The following is a 17,326-nucleotide window of genomic DNA, read 5'->3' as shown; positions in this document are numbered from 1 at the left end:
TTTCATCCTGAGCACTGTAGTAAATAAAAACATTTCCCACACAAAGTGGATGATGCGCCTTGACATATGTCCCAAACCCACACAGTAAGTTTTCTACGTTTTTCTGAACCTCCAACTGCAAACTGCTACGTGGGCAGCCATTTTCCCTCCAGATCAAAAAGTTGGTGTGTTTCACACGCTAATCAACCAGTTCCCACATTCTCTTCCTGCACTATTAACGAGTGTTATGGAAGCCAAAATTAGTCAATATTAGGTGTCTAGAGTTGAATAACATTTGAACGTTTGGGGGTTCCCCCCCAACTCCTTTCTCTTATTCAGAGTGATATTACACAAATACTCTTTATATATTAACAAGCATCACCGTTATAGTAACGTTAGCATTTCAGCCTGACCTCTGCTTGGCCAATCAATCACGGTCTTCAAAGCCAATTCACACCATTTTATTCACACGATATTTCAGCTCATACTAATAATCACTGGCCTGGTTTTCTTGCTCATGAACTCTCATGAGATTTTAAGCTGTAACCTCCAGTGTTAGCTGATTACCATCATACACATGTTATTATTCCATCCACATTCACTGGATATAAGCAATCGCGCGCTCTGATTGGCTACTCTACTACTAGGATATCAGCTCATATACCGTGAGTAGAGAAAAACAAAATGGTGGCTTTATCATCAAATATTTAAAAGAAACAGAAATGGCTAAAAGAATATCGTTTGCAATGGAGAATGAGCGTGCAATATTGTTATATTATTGCACGTTGTCAAGACAACACGACGGCACATTTCAGAACTCACGCGACGATCCAATGACAAAACTTCTGCTGCGCACGCGCACAATCATTTCTTTGTCAGCCGGGAGAGAGAGAAGACGGGGTTAATTCAGCGCTAGGTTTAAGCACTAAACAAATGAACTGAAACTAAAGATGCGCTGAACACCCGAAAGGCGACCAAAACTTCATTATATATTCTTCACGTATATTTACAAGAGAAATACATACCAACGGACATTGAAAAACTGGAAAAGAGACACGTCGGAGATGTAAAACTTCTGCGCTAGCAAGTGACTGACAGTTTGTAAACAAAAATGGCTGCGAGGTTTGCTTCATTAAAAGCCGAATATTTAAAGAGACCGATGCACTGAACACCCGAAAGGCTACCAAAACTTCACTGGATATTCTTCATGCATATTTACCAGAGAAAAACATACCAATGGACACCGACAAACTGGAAGAGAGAGCAATAGCGGAAATATAAAGTTCTACTTGGAGGTGAGGAAAAGTGACGGAGACTTTTACAAGAGGACTTGACTTGTGGACTTCACTCAGCAAAGCCCTTTTGTTCTGAACAACTGCAAAGTAACAATTAACTCCGACCAAAAGTAACTGAACTTGAACTGTCAGCCTGGATATACAGTAGCTTGTATACAAGTTGGGTTGTTGTTCAGGCTTTCTGGACTTGTACCATTTTTACTGTTAGAACTTTGACTTTGTACAGTACACTGGATTGACAGAACATTGAATCAGAATCATCATTCAATATCGGTAAGTTACCCCCCCCCCTTAACTTTTTGTAAAATCTATAATCGTTCCATCGAATGTGTATATAATAATAATAATAATAATAATAATAATAATAATATTGGCTGGGTTTTTTTTTCGTGGTATATCAGATATATTCCATTCAGCTACTCATCTTCGACTCATTCAATATCATGCTAGCTGAATGGCATATACCTGATATTCCACTCAAAGCCAGCCAATATTATTTAATTATGTGATAACAGAAAACTGTTAAAAACAACATACGTTTCATATTTTAGGTTTTTCAAAGTAGCTACCGTTTACCTTGATGACGCTTCGCACACTATTGCCATTATCTTACCCAGCTTCATGAAGTAGTCACCTGGAATGCTTTTCAATTAACTGGTATGCTTCGTCAAAAGTTCATTAGTGCAATTTTTTGCCTTCTTAATGCGGTTGAGATCAAACAGTAAATAGCAAATAATAAAAGCAGTAAATAGCCCGATAACACAACTGTAGTAATCCATATGTCAAGAACCGCTCAACTAAGTAAAGAGACACAACATCCATCATTACATTAAGACATGAAGTGTCTTTTAATTAATAAAAATTAAGAAAACACACTGAATTAGAAGGTGTGTCCAAACTTTTGACTGGTATTGTATGTACAGTATGTCTTTAAATGCATACTGGTGAAGGTGGAGGCTAATTCTTTTTCTGCTAACTCAGGAATATATTACTATGAAATAGATTACTCAGAAATATATTACTATGGGAAAGTGCTGCCAGTGTTCATTCTTGTCATTATTTTTTTTTAAGCATATCGTATTTTTCTCACTGTGAAAGTATCTGGTTGCGTTGAATAGTTGCAGGTTTGAACTGCAATTTTTCTTTTCGAACAGACTGAGATGGGGGTGGAGTTCAGGGGCATCGGAGAACGTCTATTTAAAAAAAAAAAAAAAAGACAAGCAATTTGTCCCAGAGAGCAGTTTTCTAAATAGGTTTTTCAGCTACATTATACAACCCCGATTCCAAAAAAGTTGGGACAAAGTACAAATTGTAAATAAAACCGGAATGCAATGATGTAGAAGTTTCAAAATTCCATATTTTATTCAGAATAGAACATAGATGACATATCAAATGTTTAAATTGAGAAAATGTATCATTTAAAGAGAAAAATTAGGTCATTTTTAAATTTCATGACAACACATCTCAAAAAAGTTGGGACAAGGCCATGTTTACCACTGTGAGACATCCCCTTTTCTCTTTACAACAGTCTGTAAACGTCTGGGGACTGAGGAGACAAGTTGCTCAAGTTTAGGGATAGGAATGTTAACCCATTCTTGTCTAATGTAGGATTCTAGTTGCTCAACTGTCTTAGGTCTTTTTTGTCGTATCTTCCGTTTTATGATGCGCCAAATGTTTTCTATGGGTGAAAGATCTGGACTGCAGGCTGGCCAGTTCAGTACCCGGACCCTTCTTCTACACAGCCATGATGCTGTAATTGATGCAGTATGTGGTTTGGCATTGTCATGTTGGAAAATGCAAGGTCTTCCCTGAAAGAGACGTCGTCTGGATGGGAGCATATGTTGCTCTAGAACCTGGATATACCTTTCAGCATTGATGGGGTCTTTCCAGATGTGTAAGCTGCCCATGCCACACGCACTAATGCAACCCCATACCATCAGAGATGCAGGCTTCTGAACTGAGCGCTGATAACAACTTGGGTCGTCCTTCTCCTCTTTAGTCCGAATGACACAGCGTCCCTGATTTCCATAAAGAACTTCAAATTTTGATTCGTCTGACCACAGAACAGTTTTCCACTTTGCCACAGTCCATTTTAAATGAGCCTTGGCCCAGAGAAGACGTCTGCGCTTCTGGATCATGTTTAGATACGGCTTCTTCTTTGAACTATAGAGTTTTAGCTGGCAACGGCGGATGGCATGGTGAATTGTGTTCACAGATAATGTTCTCTGGAAATATTCCCGAGCCCATTTTGTGATTTCCAATACAGAAGCATGCCTGTATGTGATGCAGTGCCGTCTAAGGGCCCGAAGATCACGGGCACCCAGTATGGTTTTCCGGCCTTGACCCTTACGCACAGAGATTCTTCCAGATTCCCTGAATCTTTTGATGATATTATGCACTGTAGATGATGATATGTTCAAACTCTTTGCAATTTTACACTGTCAAACTCCTTTCTGATATTGCTCCACTATTTGTCGGTGCAGAATTAGGGGGATTGGTGATCCTCTTCCCATCTTTACTTCTGAGAGCCGCTGCCACTCCAAGATGCTCTTTTTATACCCAGTCATGTTAATGACCTATTGCCAATTGACCTAATGAGTTGCAATTTGGTCCTCCAGCTGTTCCTTTTTTGTACCTTTAACTTTTCCAGCCTCTTATTGCCCCTGTCCCAACTTTTTTGAGATGTGTTGCTGTCATGAAATTTCAAATGAGCCAATATTTGGCATGAAATTTCAAAATGTCTCACTTTCGACATTTGATATGTTGTCTATGTTCTATTGTGAATACAATATCAGTTTTTGAGATTTGTAAATTACTGCATTCCGTTTTTATTTACAATTTGTACTTTGTCCCAACTTTTTTGGAATTGGGGTTGTAGCATACACGTGCTCAGGCCGTGGTTTAAACAATTTTTTAATAATTGTCTACATATTTCCAGGTTATTAGCACCAGTAAGAAATAAAACACATTAACTAGTGCAACGTTAAAGCTGATTACAGTGGAGTGCATTTGGATTGTGTGCTGCTTCTTCAGAGTCCAAAAACAAGACTAAGTGAAAAACTTTATTTAAAAAAAAAAAGAAAAAAAATTCTCTTTATACTCTCTCACCATGTCGTACAATAGTTCCATAAACTACATAAAAACAAAATAATATCCAACAAAACGCAACTATTATATTTTTAAATCATAATTCGATCAGGTCAGTGTGTCCGAAAAGTCCGTTAATCAACTGAAATGTGATGTTTAGCCACGCCCACTACAGGAACATCATCCGTCCCAAATCATTGTAAAACAAAATGTACCTGCAAATGTTTTTGACAAAATGTTTGACTGAATACTTTTGTATTTTCAACATTATTTTTATATTGTGTTATTACAATCGCTTTTTTTTTGTACAAAAATTTAACTTTTGTTTATTTTATAAGTTCTAACTGCACTGTCAGCAGACCGGTGCTTTTGTATCCATAATGCAGCAGCTGAGCTCTGACACACACACACACACACCCCAGAAACCTTCATATGCAGATCTTGCTTTTCCGATGTTAATCCCTCTCTGAAGTAACATACTGAAACAAGCTCCACAGAGCACATCACAGACATTCAAAGTGGTTAACAATGCCCTAGAGACGCAAACTTACAGCTCCAAAGTAGGGTGCCTGATGAACCACTCCTGTACCCTCCTCCTCACGGACATAGTTATCCAGCACGACAGAAAAGGCTCCGTTCTCTTTACACTGGAAGGGAAAAAAAGAAAGATGTTCAAGATCCAAAATTCAAGACCATTGCCATGCACAATGGACTGCTTACTCCCCACTCAGTCCTGAGGTATGACTACTAAATATAAATCCTAGACACTAAATAATAAAATAAAGAAAAATTACAACAGTGTGATACCGTGCAAAGTACAATAAAAAGTGACTACGAAGAGTTATGTGCCTGAGTAAGAGAGTCACAATGCTATGGTGTGTGGTGTAAAAATGTATAGTAAAGTGACCAAGTGGAACAATATTAATAGCTTAGTAAATAATAATGGCAAAAAAATGTGATCTCGCAGCAACTATAAAGAAAAGGTTTTATGTTAAGTGACTAGAGAAGTGCAGAAGAGTGAGTGCCTGCTTTCTACGTAGCCGAGTTCCCAGTGCAATTATACAGTAGGTCCAATGACTGAGTGATGAACAGTTCAGTAAGCGCACTGCTTGTGGGTAAAAACTATTCTTGAACTTGCTTGTCCTGGTACAAATCCTGCAATACCACTGACCGGACCACAGGGGGGAGAACAGTTGGTCTCCAGGATGATAGTGGTTTTGTATGATGGAGCTGGCCTTGTTCCAACACCTGGTCCAAAGGCTCTCCTTGATGGATGGAACTGTTCAGCCAAGGATCTTTTCTGCCATCCTCATGACCCTCTGGCTTTCCTGTCCTGTGCAGTAGTATTGCCATACCACACAGTGATACCACCTATGAGAATGCTCTCTATGGTACCACAGTAGAACTTCACAAGCCAACATGTGCTTGTGCCACATTTCCTAAGGTACCATGGGGGTAAAGGCGTTGGTATGCTTTCTTGAGCATGACCTCCGTGTTGTGGGTCCATGCTCGGTCGCCGGAGATCTGCGGTCCCAGGAAATGGATGCATTTCCACCAATGTCCCATCTAGGCTGATGGGAGACTGCATCCCTCGGTGGTTCCTGAAGTCTACGATAAGCACCTTGCCTGACATTCTGTGCAAGGTTGCTGTCCTTGCCCCACCATGTCAGCTGGACTACCTCATCTCTATACTCCATCTCGTTGTCATTGCTCATCAGGTCAATAATTGTGGTGTCATCTGTTAACATGATGATCTGGTTGTTGCTGCATATGGCTGTCCAGTCATGTGTGAACAGAGACTATTGCCATGGGCTGAGACAGCAGCCTTGCGGCACTCCAGTGTTGAGGACCAGAGTGGACGAGGTGCTGTTACCAATCTTTCCAGCTTGGAGCCTACCCATCAGGAAATCCATTATCCAATTGCAGATCGGAGTGTCCAGGTCTAGGTCCTTCAGTTTGTTCCCTTCAAGCTGGTCCTGAATGATATTGAACGCAGAGCTGTAGTCGATAAACAGCCACCAGTGCCAGGGCAGTGGGTAGTGTCAGGGAGATGGAGTCATCCACAGACCTGTTTGGTTTGTATACAAATTGTAGTGAGTCCAAGGAGTCAGGGATAATACTGTTTGGGTGTGCCACGACCAACTTCTCCAGACAATTCATGGCTATGGGTGTTAAAGCCACTGGCCAATAGTCACTAAGGCCTGTTACCTTGGTCTTTTTAGGTAATGGCACAATGGTTGTCTCTTTGAGGCACAATGGCACGACAGACTGCTGTAGTGATGTGTTGAAGTTGTCCGTGAACACAGGAGCCAGCTGGTCTGCGCAGGTCTTGCAGACACCAGGGAATTCCATCTGGATTGGCTGCCTTCCCTGCTTTCACCCTTTTGAAAGTTCTACAGATCTCGGACTCAGACAGTTGCAGTATTTAGTCCTCTGAATGGCTGGCCATTTTGGTAACTGGTTCAGAGTTCTCCCTTTCAAATGAGCATAAAACAAGTCCAGCTCATCTGGTAGAGAGGGGTCAGTCTCTTTTTGAGCTCCTCTTGTAGTCCGTGATGTCTTTCAGTCCTTGCCACATGTGTATGGTGCCTGAGCCCCCATTCTCTGATTCCAGTTTAATCTGTTTTTGCAGTTCTGATGGGTTTTCTGAATTAGTACTTGGCCTTTTTGTCAAGATTAGAGTCCCCTAATTTGAAAGCAGTACTCCGTTCCCTTAGTTTATTACGGCTGTCTGGGTTCAATCCATAGTCTGCAGTTTGGAACTGAACAAACAGTCTTGATGGAAATTCATTCCTCCACCAGCCTGTTAATGTATCCAATAATGTGATCTGCATGCGCATCCAGGTCTGTGGTTTTGAATACACTTCAGTCCGTCATGCATGAAGTGGTAAACTTTAATATACTGTATGTACAACAACTGGAAGTGAACAAAGAACAATGCTAAACAGTTAAACTGTCTATCAACTGCTAGTGGTCATTTGTAGCTGCTAACTTATGTTCCATGACCAATTTTGAACACTGTGTATAATCTGAAAGTGGCATTATTCACACACACTCAGCTGCTTACAAGGAAACCCTGGTGGGCAGAGGAGAGAGCGAGAGAATATAATGGTGGAAGACAATTATTTCCGATGTGACCATGCAACAATAAGGGCCCGTTTACACGAGGACGCTGTCGGGTAAAAACGACTAAATATTTTATTGGAAGTGCCTTTCGTCTACACGGGGACAGCGTTTCCGAGGCTGAAAAACGGAAAAAATTGAAAACGCCTTCCAGAGTGGATAAGTTAAAAACAGCCCCCGTTGCATATCCGTCTAAACTACCCAATACGTGAAACTCTGCTCGGATCTGCTCACGTCGGGTACGCGTTTACGTCATACATATGTCATATACTGTACATGCCAGCCCGGGAAGTAAGAAAGTAAGTAAAAAAGTAAGAGCATGTCTGATTACATCGATCCAACGGACCTTCAAGCTGCTCTGGCAGCTTTAATAAACGTCCAGGAGTCCTTCGAACATCGATACCGAATCTGCACATATACCGTTAATGAGCAGAGGCGGGTATAGCATGCTCTTACTTTTTTACTTACTTTCTTACTTACCATAGCCAGAGTAGTCAAAGTTTTCGCGGCGCAGATGTGCAGATCAGACAAGACGGAAGACATTGCGCATGCGTGCAGACATAGCGGAGGTCTTTCACAGCACCACCTAGCCGCCTGGCATGCACATCCAATTGAATTCCACACACTTATGCGTCACCGTATAAACGCAGATTTCCTCCTTGAAAACGGTCGTGTAGACGCGGAAAAAAGTGAGAACAAAAACGGACTTTTGCATTTTTGTTTCAGACCGTCCCCGTGTAAAGTGGGCCTAAGAAAAGAGCGAGGCAAAAGACCAAGGCAAAAAGAGGAATGCCAGAGATTGGCATGACTACTACTTAATAACTAACAGTAGAGTAGCTTCCGCATGGCACAACAGAAAAGTGTTTGCATTTCTTCCAGAGATCGAATCTTGACAATGCCACAGCCATCCGTGACTGTCACATCACTCACAGTGACACTAAGCATACACGCAGGAGAGGGTGGATGGCACTTTCCTCCGAATGTGTTACTTTGTCCTGTGATGCTGCATGGGGGGCGGGGGGGGGGGGGCCCACAATCCCAAACTCTTGGTTTCTACTGAGTCAGGAAAAACTGGTTTTGAGGTGTCTCCCATGTCACCATTGCAAAGGGGGCTAAATTGTAAATTTTACAGCTAACCTGGAGTTGTTGGGACCTCTATTCAGAGACACATCTGTGACTGGGCAGCAGCATGCAGATGTTAAAACACACAAACTGGAAGCAGAGATTTGTATTTGGAGCAGGCTTGTAGTACTCAAGTCCAGGACTCGGACTCGAGTCCAACTCGTGCCCTAATTTTAAGGACTTGTGACTCGACTTGGACTTCTGCATTGGACATTGCATTCGGACTCACAAATTGGAGACGAGGACTCAGATTTTTTTCTTTATTTTTTGTAGCATGCCATAATAATTTGCCATGATATTTAGATCTACATTAATTTTTATACTAATTTCATGCAAGTGTCTCACACCTGCATGTTTTGGCGAATGCATCAGATAGATTCTCGGGAGCGCTCCGGACAGTGTGTGCACGCTAAGCGGACTCTCGCATGCACCCTAAATGACTCGCACCTGCACAGGATTAAGGTGCAATCAGCACACCTATATAAAAACACTTACTTCGCGAAGTATTGAGTTGCGCTGCTGACACATTACCAAGCCTTATTTCCTTGTCTGGTTTCCTGATCCCTGATTTCCTGTTTCTCGTCTTTGCTTCTGCCGAGTCTACGATAGCCTGTTTGTGCCTCGCTCGACCTATTGCCCGTTTCACGGTTTTACAATTTTGCCTGCTGTTCTTCCATTATAGTGTTCAAACACTAATTATTAAAGCTAGACAGCCTTTCGATTTCATAAAATCGGTGAAATTTAGCTCCCTCTGAAATTCGGTCATTGTGATATGTGTTGAGAAACGACATAAGATAAAGGTACGTAGAGCTATAGAGTGCTCCGACATGATGCTAAAAATAGTAACACTGCGGTCTGCGCGGCCATCTTGGAAGTGACTCGCTCCAGAGTGCTCATAGAGTACACATTCATGATAATCATAAATGTAATCATAAAGTCAGCGTGATATCAGTCATGTATTTGCTTGTGAAAGCTTGCGGCTTTCATGTAACTGCCGCCTAGCAACAAGAGGCAAAGGGTAAAGAGGGTAGGCTATCATAGATTCTATTCGGAAGAGATCAATACATGATTGCTTAAAAATTAGGTATTTTAACAATTTGCATCTGTTTTGTGATTATCGTGACACTTGTGTGTTATATAGAACTGCATGTCTTATCAGCACATCGAGGATCTTCCACCGGAGGCTTTAGCAAGTACTCGTAGCAACACTACACTTTACCCTTTGCCATGCGTTGTTAGGGAACGGTAGCAAGTACCCCGATGACCGACTTCAAGAATATGTAGAAAAAATTTAGAAATGATACTTTCCAAAAGTCATTTGAGCTTAGTGTATTGCATTTCCATTTATATTGTAGGTTCTTGCTGATGTTTTTGCGGAGTATGACGCAGCTGCTGAATCAGAAGCTGCAGAGTTTGTATGTACTAGTTGTGAACATTCACATTGTTATCAACCTCATTTATTTAAAATCAGATAAAATCATGCCATCATGATCACTGCTTAAAGTACCAGTATTTGGTTGTTGAAGAGCTAGCACTAGAAAGTTCACTGGCGTTTTCATGCGCCATTTCCATTGAGTAGAACAGCCAGTGAACCGCAGCGTGTTCTCCCGCTGATGTCACAACATGGCCGCGAGCCACGGACCCAGTTTTCTTGCGCTGTGCAATTAAAAGTTGGATATTCGCGTAACAACAGCTTCTTTTCACGTAATTATAACAGAAATCTAACGTTTGCCATGTTGTATAGTTTATTTAAGAAATTGCATAGAGTCATGTTCGTGTCATCAGCACTTTAACCATATGCTTTGAACATTTTACTAAAGCTCACCTTGATGAAGTATTCAAAAAGAGGTTTGTATTGTTTTCCCTTCAGCGTCTTGCCAGGAAACCTGAAAAGGACAAATGAGAGCTTTTAAAATGTGTGCAAGGCTGGAGCTGCACAATAATAATAGAGACTTTAGTATATTTTCAGGACAATGACTCTGACTGGAATAAAATGCACTGCCATAAATTAGAGAGAGAAAAAGTATATTCATTGTTTTGATGAATAATTCCTTCATGTACCAGTCATACATGAACAATGCTAATGGCGGCTACGGTCTTCTCTTAACTGTCAGTTCAGCAGGATTCGCCTTTAACCTGTGACTCTTGACTGATCAACTACAGTTAGGGTAAGACGATCATTATATACACACACACACACACACTTCCTTTTTGGCTGAACAATACCAGTAAAATTTGTTTATATACTTCCAAAAGCATCGACACTCAGCGTTATGTGGGCGGCCAGCTTTTCTTCAAATATCCACTTGGTGTGTTTAATCCTACATCTCCTCATAGCCAGTTATTCACTGATGAGAACGGTATTACCGTATATACACAGTCCTCCAAAAGTACTGGAAAGCAAAGGCCAATTCTTTTGTTTTTGCTACACACTGAAGACATCTGGATTTGAAATCGCAGTAGATCAGCTTTCGTTTCCTGATATCTACATCGAGAGGTGTTCAACAACTTAGAACATGGTGCTTTTTGTTTGAACCCACCCAGTTTGCAAGTGATCGAAAATATTGGAACATGCAACTGATAGGGGTTTCTTGTTGCCCAGATGTGCCCTGTTTGATTGACTGTTTAGAGGAGAACTGAAGGCAACTGTTTTATCAAAATTCTATTTCTCATTTTATTAAATATAGGAATGCATTTTTGATAGCTATTTTGTCGCTGCTAGAGCAAGTTATGAGTGTTTGAAATACGCTATGTACTGTAATATATCAGTCCATATGTCAAAGCGATGGCCGTAAACGAGATACGTTGAGACCTGTGCGAGACATCGTAGGACGGAAGTAAAACGTACAGCGCAAATCAAAGTGACCGACATCTGCCAACACTGTCATAAGACGCGCATGCCCTTCTTTCAAATGCTGATGTAACCAAGCCGGAAGTTTCGTTTGTTTTGATAGCAATCAGGAAAGTTTGAAAAAAAGTAGGCAGTAATTGTCATTTAAACTCGTTTTTGTGCAATACTTCGTTTGGAAAACAGTTTTCAAAATGGCGGCACGGACACCTGGCTGACACTTCACGTTTCGAAGTCTCGCACAAGTCTCGTGAAGATCGCGCGGATAAGCGACGCCTGCCGTGGACCAAACGAACTAAATTCAACACGGCTAAAAACCGACTAGGCCGATAAGTATCATATTTAATTGCAATTAGTTGCCAATATGAGTCACGATATAAGGTTACTAAAACTGAAAACGTGATTGAATAACACGTTAATTAAGAAATAAAGCAAGTTTAAAAATGACTTCAGTTTCCCCTTTAAACAATTAACAGATCTGAAAGTCTACACTTGGTTTAAGACCCACTGATATCACCAAACCATTGCATTGTAGTCTGGGACTTTACAGGGGGGTTGTTGGCGGGGGGCTGGGATTGCGGTTTCCCTTGAGGAGGTGAAATGCTGCTCAATTGGGTTAAGGTTTTGTGATTGAATTGACCAGTCTAAAACCATCGACTCCCCCCCCCGATGAAGTCCTCTGTTGTGTTGACGGTGTGTTTTGGGTCACTGTCTTGCTGCATAATAAAGTTCCTCCCAATCAGATTCTCTGCAAATTGGCAGGCAGAATATTTCTGTAGACTTCCGAATTCATTCTGCTGCTACGATCATGCTACATCACCAATAAAAGAGGAGTGTGCCTGCTCTAGAAGCAGTCATGCAAGCCCAAGCTATGACACTACCTCCAGGCTTGACCGATGAGCTCATAAGTTTTGGAACATGAGAAGATCCTTTCTTTCTCCCTTTGTGGCTCATCTCTGTACAGTATTTCTTTGCAAATTCCAATTTAGCCTTATAATACTTACTGCTGATGAATGGCTTGCACCTTGGGCTATGGCCTCTTTTAATGGTGGATTGCGATACCTTCACCTCTGCCCTTTGGAGGTTGTTAGTAATGATCCTTGTTTTGGGGTTTGTCTTCACAGCTTTCACTGTTTATCATCAACTGCTGAAGTGTTTCTTGGCCGACCAGTTCAGGTGTACTTTCTTTTTCAAGATATTCAAAATTATTCTATCCACAGTCACTGGATATGAGCAATCGTGCCTTCTGATAGTCTAGTAGTAGAGTAGCCAATCAGCTCATGTACCATAAGTAGAGAAAAAATGGCAGAGGACATCAAGTCAGATATATCACTTTGCTATCAAGTATTTAAAAGAGACAGAAATGGGTAAAAGAATATTAGTTGTGCCACCCCCAGTATCTCCTGTTGTACTCTCCAGCCCAGTCGGTGACGGTAACGCACCTTTAAGTTGGTTTGCCAACCGCCAAAAAAAAACCCTAAAGAGAGAAGAAAACGGCGGAGCGTGTTGCTGAACCAACCGAGGATGAAGTAAAAACTCTACTTGAAAACAAAACCCAAAAAAATACAAAAAAAAGCAAGAAAAATATGGAATGAAAGTATTTGATGGTAAGAATGTATCTTATTTTTCCAAGATTATTATAGCATTTTTCACAAATTGCTACTGTCATTTTGCCGATTTGTTTACATTCTAAGCGGAAATGATTTTGTCGGACGTTTTGTATACAGTTTTATTTATTGAATTTGCAAGAAATAAAAATCAAAATGCTCGGTTTCTCAAAACCCAGTTAAAGGGTTTAAAAAAAAATCCAGTTATAAAGGCGCTACGTGCCTTGTCGGCTATCAGCTCATGCATGACTCGATTTTGTGGAATAACAAACTATTGCATTGGCTATGCCCAATACTTGTGCAACTGACTGATTTTCCTTCTTTTCTCAGCTTCAAAATGGCTTGCTTTTCTCCCAAAGAAACCTCTCTGGTCTTCATGTTGGTTTAACCTTTTTGGCAACAAATACGGTCTTCACAGGCAAAACCCAGGCCTCAAACCAAGAGTAGACATTCAAATCTATTCATTGTTTCAATCAGGACACAGCTGGGCGACAAGAAACACCTGTCAGTTACATGTTCCAATATTTTTTGATCACTTCTGGATTCAAACAAAGGATGCCATGTTCTATGTTGTTTAACGCCTCGAGATATAAAGATCAGGAAATGAAAGCTAAAATTCTGATCCATCATCCCATTCATCTTTTGAGCTCGAACCCAAAAGTCTTCGATGTACTGCAAAAACAAAATACTTTTTGAGGGGACTTATATATATATATATATATATATATATATATATATATATATATATATATATATATATATATATAAAAATCTCCTTCTCACCCCCGGCGGGGGGGTGGTATCCATGTCATCCTCAAGCTCGGGTCCTCTACCAGAGGCCTGGGAGTTTGAGGGTTCTGCGCAGTATCTTCGATGTTCCTAGGACTGCGCTCTTCTGGACTGAGGCTTCAGATGTTGTTCCTGGGATTTGCTGGAGCCACTCTCCCAGTTTGGGGGTTACTGCCCCAAGTGCCCCCACTACCACGGGGACCACGCAACCCTTGACCTTCCACATCCGTTCCAGCTGCTCTTTCAACCCTTGATACTTCTCAAGTTTCTCATGTTCCTTCTTCCTGATGTTGGCGTCAGCTGGGATCGCCACATCTATCACCACCACCCTCTTCTGCTCTTTGTCCACCACCACTATGTCCGGTTGGTTAGCCAGGATCTGTTTGTCAGTCTGGAAGCTGAAGTCCCACAGAATCTTGGCCCTGTTGTTCTCAGCCACCTTCTGTGGTATGGCCCATTGGGACTTGGGTATTTCTATTCCATACTGGTTGCAGATGTTCCTGTATACTATCCCAGCCACTTGGTTGTGCCTCTCCATGTACGCTGATCCAGCTAGCATCTTACACCCTGCTACTATGTGCTGGACTGTTTCAGGGGCTTCTTTGCACAGTCTGCATCTTGGGTCTGATCTACTCTGGTAGATCCTGGCCTCTATGGCTCTTGTGCTTATGGCCTGTTCTTGTGCTGCCATGATTAGTGCCTCTGTGCTGTCTGTCAGTCCTGCATTATCCAGCCACTGGTAGGATTTCTTGATATCAGCCACTTCCTCTATCTGAGGGTGGTACATGCCATGTAGGGGTTTGTCTCTCCAGGTTGTCTGTTCCTCCTCCTCCTCTGCACTCTCATCAGGGTTCTGCTGCCTGAGACATTCACTTAGCAGTTCATCCTTTGGGGCCATCTTTCTGATGTATTCTCGGATTTTTGATGTTTCATCCTGGACCGTGGTCTTGACGCTCACTAGCCCTCGGCCTCCCTCTTTCCGCTTAGTGTATAGTCTCAGGGTGCTGGACTTGGGGTGGAACCCTCCATGCATGGTGAGGAGCTTTCTAGTCTTGATATCTGTGGCTTCTATCTCCTCCTTTGGCCAGTTTATGATACCAGCGGGGTATCTGATGACTGGTAGTGCGTACATGTTGATGGCTTGGACCTTGTTTTTACCATTCAGCTGACTTTTCAGGACCTGCCTTACTCTCTGGAGGTATTTGGCTGTGGTTGACTTCCTTGTGGCCTCTTCATGGTTTCCATTAGCCTGTGGGATGCCAAGGTACTTGTAGCTGTCTTGGATATCACCTATGTTGCCCTCTGGTAGGTCAATCCCTTCAGTTCGGATCATCTTGCCTCTCTTTGAGACCATCCGGCCACACTTGTCCAATCCGAATGACATCCCTATGTCATCGCTGTAGATCCGGGTGGTGTGGATCAGCGAGTCTATTTCTCGCTCGTTCCTGGCATACAGCTTGATGTCATCCATGTAGAGCAGGTGGCTGATTGTTGCCCCACTACGGAATCGGTACCCATAGCCGCTCTTCGTGATGATCTGACTGAGGGGGTTCAGGCCTATGCAGAACAGCAGTGGTGATAGCGCATCTCCTTGGTATATGCCGCACTTGATGTTGACTTGGGCAATGGGTTTTGAGTTGGCCTCTAGGGTTGTCTTCCACATTTCCATTGAGTTCTGTATGAAGGTCCTTAGGTTCCTGTTGATCTTATACAGTTCCAGACATTCCAGTATCCATGTGTGTGGCATTGAGTCGTAGGCTTTCTTGTAGTCAATCCAGGCAGTGCACAGGTTGGTCTGTCTCTTCTTACAGTCTCGGGCGACTGTTCTATCGGCCAGTAGCTGGTGCTTGGCTCCTCTGGTGTTACTGCCAATTCCTTTCTGTGCCTCGCTCATGTATTGAGCCACATGCTTACTCATTTTGCCGCAATGATGCCTGACAGGGCCTTCCATGTTGTGCAGAGACAGGTAATTGGCCGGTAGTTGGATGGGATGGGTCCCTTCTGGGGGTCCTTCATGATTAGGACTGTCCTGCCTTGGGTTAGCCATTCTGGGTGGGTTCCATCCCTCAGCAGCTGGTTCATCTGTGCTGCTAGGCGTTCATGGAGTGCAGTTAGCTTCTTCAGCCAGTACGTATGGATCATATCGGGGCCTGGTGCTGTCCAGCTCTTCATCTTTGACACTCTTTCTTGGACGTCTGCCATTGAGATGGTTACTGGTTCTTGTTCTGGGAGGTTGCTGTGGTCAGCTCTTAGGTCCACTAACCATTGGGCATCGGTGTTGTGTGATGCCTTTCTTTCCCATATGTCTTTCCAGTATTTTTCCACCTCAGCTCTTGGTGGGTCTGACCGGTTGTTGTTCCCCTGCCATTGAGAGTACACCTTGGCTGGTTCAGTGGAGAATAGCTTGTTTATTCTCCTGGCCTCTCCTTCCTTGGTGTATCTCCTCAACCGGGTGGCCAGTGCTGTTAGTCGCTGTTTGGCAGTTTCGAGTGCCTCTGGTATGGAGAGTGAGTTGTACTTCCTGGGCGCCCCTTTATTCACCATGTTCCCTTTCTGTAGTTCAGCTAGCTGGCTAACTTCTCTCCTTGCTGCCTTTATCTTGGCCTCTAATCGTTTCTTCCATGGTGGATACTGTTTGTTATGTCCTGAGCCCACCTTGTGTCCAAGCATCTCCATGATTACTGTTGCTGTACTGTGTATCAGCTTGTTGGTCTCAGTGATGGTTCTTGTGGAGATTGTCTTCAGAGCAGCATTCACATCTACTAGTAGATCTTCTGAAGGTACTTGGCAACTCCGCTTCGGTATTCGTCGGGGGCTCCAGGTTTCCAGTATATATATATATATATATATATATATATATACACACACACACACACACTACCGTTCAAAAGTTTGGGGTCACCCAGACAATTTTGTGTTTTCCATGAAGTGTCACTTTTATTTACCACCATAAGTTGTAAAATGAATAGAAAATATAGTCAAGACATTTTTCTGGCCATTTTGAGCATTTAATCGACCCCACAAATGTGATGCTCCAGAAACTCAATCTGCTCGAAGGAAGGTCAGTTTTATAGCTTCTCTAAAGAGCTAAACTGTTTTCAGCTGTGCTAACATGATTGTACAAAGGTTTTCTAATCATCCATTAGCCTTCTGAGGCAATGAGCAAACACATTGTACCATTAGAACACTGGAGTGAGAGTTGCTGGAAATGGGCCTCTATACACCTATGGAGATATTGCACCAAAAACCAGACATTTGCAGCTAGAATAGTCATTTACCACATTAGCAATGTATAGAGTGCATTTCTGATTAGCTTAAAGTGATCATTGAAAAGAACAGTGCTTTTCTTTCAAAAATAAGGACATTTCAAAGTGACCCCAAACTTTTGAACGGTAGCGTATATATATAAATTTAAAATGAAAAATACGGTGTGGAGTGCAATAATTCTGATGATAACAGAACACGAAATTAATTGC

General features: G+C 42.2%; 1 protein-coding gene across 2 annotated transcripts in view; it reads right to left on the bottom strand.

Moving 5' to 3' along the window:
• The window catches only part of iars1 (isoleucyl-tRNA synthetase 1), a 307,104-nt gene that overhangs the window by 239,051 nt on the left and 50,727 nt on the right, over window positions 1-17,326 (bottom strand). For both annotated transcript variants that reach the window (XM_060910911.1, XM_060910910.1), the window contains exons 9-10: window positions 10,432-10,492; window positions 4,913-5,008 (exon numbers count right to left, since the gene is read on the bottom strand). In XM_060910911.1, the coding sequence (XP_060766894.1) occupies window positions 4,913-5,008; window positions 10,432-10,492 (157 nt within the window). The remainder of the gene's footprint in view (window positions 1-4,912; window positions 5,009-10,431; window positions 10,493-17,326) is intronic.

This window comes from Neoarius graeffei, chromosome 26, assembly GCF_027579695.1.
Source record: "Neoarius graeffei isolate fNeoGra1 chromosome 26, fNeoGra1.pri, whole genome shotgun sequence".
NCBI lineage: Eukaryota > Metazoa > Chordata > Actinopteri > Siluriformes > Ariidae > Neoarius > Neoarius graeffei.
This window is presented reverse-complemented; position numbering and strand designations above follow the sequence as displayed.